Genomic DNA, 3,638 nt, shown 5'->3' with positions numbered 1-3,638 from the left:
ATTTCAGGAAGTCACGTGGACTTTTCACATGGACTTAGCCCAATCCTGCATTAGGACATTCATTTAGGTAAAAGCAAAGATCTTGCTTGAGATCTTTAGTTGAAGGATCTGTTTTACATACTCTTGGGAGGCAGGAAAGGAGAAAGCATGGGGCATGGGAGGAGCAAATGAGAGAGGCTAATTTCATCACTTCCTTTAGGGTGTTGTTCAAACTTTTTTTTTTTTGCAACTAGGGCTCCAAATAGGCAATTATTGCTAACAGAATTTCCTTTTGTATGTACATTTGAGATAAATCACATTTGGAGCACTAGTTTCAATCTTATTTTGATAATTCCCCATTAGCCTGAGCAGAGGCTGGTCTGTTCACATCTAGGGATAAAGTCAAAAGCTAGAATTCTGAGCCCTAACAATGGCAGGTTTAGCTGCAAGAAATTCTTACAGTTTAGTTTCATGATCTTCCTAGGTCTCCTTAGTGCAAAGCATGAGAGAAACTTGCAGAAACTATAGAAGGGGAGGGAGATACAAGCTTGGAAGTAGGCCTCAAAAATGAAGATCTCTTAAAAAAAAAAAAATGAAGAATTCCCACTTTATTGGTACCAGAATTACTGGGAGAATTTGTGAGAAAGGTATACTGCCAGAAGCTCCCACCGCCAAAGTCCTGAGCAGATGGAGGTGCAGTCATATTAGGAGGTAAGAGTAGTATAGAATGGATAGATTCTGAAACAGAAAAATGAGGGAAAGAAAAGTACACAGAAACAGCTGTGAAAAAGATCTAGGAAAACATGGATGGAAGTGAGAAGCAAGAAAGGAAGTAGAAATGTAAAAAAAAAAATGCCCGGTGTCCCATGGCATAAGACGTCAGTGAAAAACCAGCAAGTTGGCATAGGCTTTGTATATGTTGGCTTTCTCTGGAGTTTCTGCTTCCAGAACCCCAAAGTGCCAAACAAAATTCTCAAAAAATTCCAGGTTATTAGGCTGGTCAAATGGGCCAACATACAAGACTAGGTACACAGGAGGTGGCCAGGCATAGTCCCTGCAACACCTATTTTCTGTGGATGTGGCAGCTTGCAGGGAGGGTCTCAAGATCAATCCAAATTGGCCCTGGCACCCCCAAACTAGAGGTTGAGCTCTCTGGGCAGTGAATTCAGCCTGGAGAGAATGCCTTCAGTCTGGTCAGTGTCTGCGCTGGCGTTTTGCAATCTCCTCTCGGATGCGCAACTTGAGGGCTTCTCGCATGGGTGGATCCAGAGGTGTGTGTGCAGATACCTCCTCACTCACCCTTCCTGGATCATCATCCTATGTGGAGGAAGAGTCAGGAAGCTCAGGGACTAGCCTCTTCTGCAAAGGTGACCTGCCATATCCCTAAACAATAGTCTCACAGAAATCTATTTGACTCACAGCTTCTTGCCAGTGCCTGTCATTTCCCAGGTGTCCCCTGTAACAGTGATTTTCAACTGGGGGCCACATGCCCTTCCTGTTGCCCACTGAGAATCACTGTGACAGGTATGAGTTATGCTCAAAAATGTTACCCAGTAGTCTATGCTCCCATGTGGAACAGACACTTCCCACTGGCCCTGAGGAAAACGGTGGCTCAGGGTGTGGCAGAAATTTCTACCATGGCCCAGGACCTTCAGGCTGCAGCTATTTCTATGAGGCATACCTGATACACGATAACTGATGTGACCTCTCCGCTGTCTGTCTCATATTCTAAGCAGAAGAGCTGATGGCCAGAAGGCTCTGGCTCGGAGCCGCCACTACAGCTGCTTTCACCGGACTCCTCACAGTCTGGGTTGCTTGGGTGGGTAGAGCCATCTGGAAAGATGAACCAGAGTGAGAGGGAAGAGAAGGCTGCTGGAACTTCTGCCCAGAGATAACACAGGAAAACATACTGTGAAGAAAGCCCCAATCTTATTGATCCTGTGTGTGTTTATGTGTTAAGTGTGCTAATTACCCCTGTGTCCCTGTTCCAAGGCTAGCACAGTACCAGCACATAGTAAGTACACAATGCACATTTTTCCAGTGTTGGAAGGTTGTGGAGAGAAGTACAGAGCTCTGCCTGTGCTCAAATTCAGGTTCTGCAACTTACTAGGTCTATGATCTTGGGCAATTTACTTAATGTCTCTGAACCTGTTTCTTGACTGTGCAACAGAAAAGGTAAGAGTTCCTACCTTATGGGGTTTTATGAAAAATAAACGAATTAATATGCATAAAAACTAAAAGCACTTTAACGTCCAACCTATTTAGCATCCTGTATTAACTACTGTGATCTCCAGGTTGCAGAAAAGCTGGAGGAAAAAGGTCATCTAATGGGTTAGGGCTTCATTCCACAACTATGTCCTGGGTGCCTATTGCTGTACCAGACTTTCTCTCTGTCTGATGGTGAGAATATGGAAAATATAGTATGGTTGAGCACACCAACAAACAACTCGTGCTGGCCCTCAGGTATGTCCTGTAACAGCGATGCTTAACTAGAGGGCATGAGCCCTCCCTTTCGTGCGGGAGAATCACTGAGCGGAAGCTGGGGAACGCTGAGATGGAGGTTCCACGAAAGGATGAGATGAATTGAGTCTTGGGACTTATAATGAGGTTCTCTCCATACAGAGGGATTACGCTGAGGCAGAAGGCCGAGGGCCGGAAGAGCGCGCAGGCCTGAGGAGGCTGGCGGGGCGGGAGGCCTCACCTCGGTGTCGCGGTAGGTACACCTGCAGGTCGGGCTTGCGGGGCCGCGTCGGCGCGGGTGTGTGCCGCCTCCTCACTTTCTCCTTAGCCGCTTGCTTCACCTTCTTGTCGTAGTCGTCCCTGCGGGGAGCCGAGCGGGAGTCAGGGACCTCCGGGCTAGACTAGACCCAGGGTGGCGGCGGCGGCGCGGGGCGGGGCGGTACCGGGCGAGCTGGTTCCGTCGGATATGGTGCACGAAGCCGTGGCTCATGTCCAGCCGCCCGCCGGGCTTACAGCAGAGCCCCGGCCCGGAATCCCGTGTCGCTGCCATTGGAAACCTGTAAGGAGACCCGCCGCCGCCTCAGTGGTCCCAACGGCCACCCTCCCGGCCCGAGAGGTCTGTGCTGGCGCTAGCTCGACTTCCGGCCCCGCGTCCTGACGTCATGCACGTAAGGGCGGGCCGGGCGGAGCGTCGCGACGCGCTGGGTCCTGGGGCGGGGCTCCTGACTTACGCTTACCGCTAATACATCAAACCTTCCAGAAAAGCACAAAGCGAATACTCGAAGTCGCGGTCCTCAGTTGTCTCATTTGTAAGTGAGGACACCGAAAGCGCCTACCTCAGAATAAGCTGTGGCGAGGCCGGTGGGCACAACGGAGAGTCCTGGCTGTTCGCTCCGCTGGGGGCGACGGGCCCCCCCAGTCGAACCCAACAGAGCCGCAGCTCTGCGAATGTCCCTGCCTGTCCAGCTGCCCACCGGCTGGATGTCTTAACTGTCTTTGTGGGAGGGCCCAGCCTTTGACAGGCCTGGACTCGTGCTGAAACACCGGGCAAGCTAGAAATTAGGCAGTTTTAGGGAGGGTGCAGGAGGGGACCTCTGAAGAATTTAGGGAGGCTTCAGAGATAAGGACAACCAAGGGAAAGTAACCCATTCCACTAGAAAAACAAACATCTCAGGACCAAGGACAACATTGTTAACGCT

The 3,638-nt window shown here is 50.2% G+C and overlaps 1 protein-coding gene across 2 annotated transcripts; it reads right to left on the bottom strand.

Annotated features, from left to right (window-relative positions):
* Nucleotides 1-824: 824 nt before the first annotated feature.
* On the bottom strand, nt 825-3,291 carry LOC119245482 (UPF0561 protein C2orf68 homolog). 2 transcript variants are annotated; one of them, XM_037511561.2, is made up of 5 exons: nt 3,276-3,291; nt 2,883-2,996; nt 2,681-2,799; nt 1,661-1,812; nt 825-1,296 (listed from the first exon to the last, which is right to left on the bottom strand). In XM_037511561.2, exons 2-5 carry the CDS (start codon nt 2,987-2,989, stop codon nt 1,174-1,176), a joined length of 501 nt encoding a protein of 166 aa, XP_037367458.1. In that variant the 5' UTR covers nt 2,990-2,996; nt 3,276-3,291; the 3' UTR covers nt 825-1,173. The 2 variants fall into 2 exon arrangements, with proteins under 2 accessions (XP_037367458.1, XP_037367459.1); XM_037511562.2 differs by lacking the exon at nt 3,276-3,291 and adding an exon at nt 3,177-3,191.
* Between the last annotated feature and the right edge of the window lie 347 nt (nt 3,292-3,638).

Source organism: Talpa occidentalis, unplaced genomic scaffold (assembly GCF_014898055.3).
Source record: "Talpa occidentalis isolate TD23 unplaced genomic scaffold, MPIMG_talOcc4v2.1 talOcc4.1405, whole genome shotgun sequence".
Taxonomy (NCBI): domain Eukaryota; kingdom Metazoa; phylum Chordata; class Mammalia; order Eulipotyphla; family Talpidae; genus Talpa; species Talpa occidentalis.
This window is presented reverse-complemented; position numbering and strand designations above follow the sequence as displayed.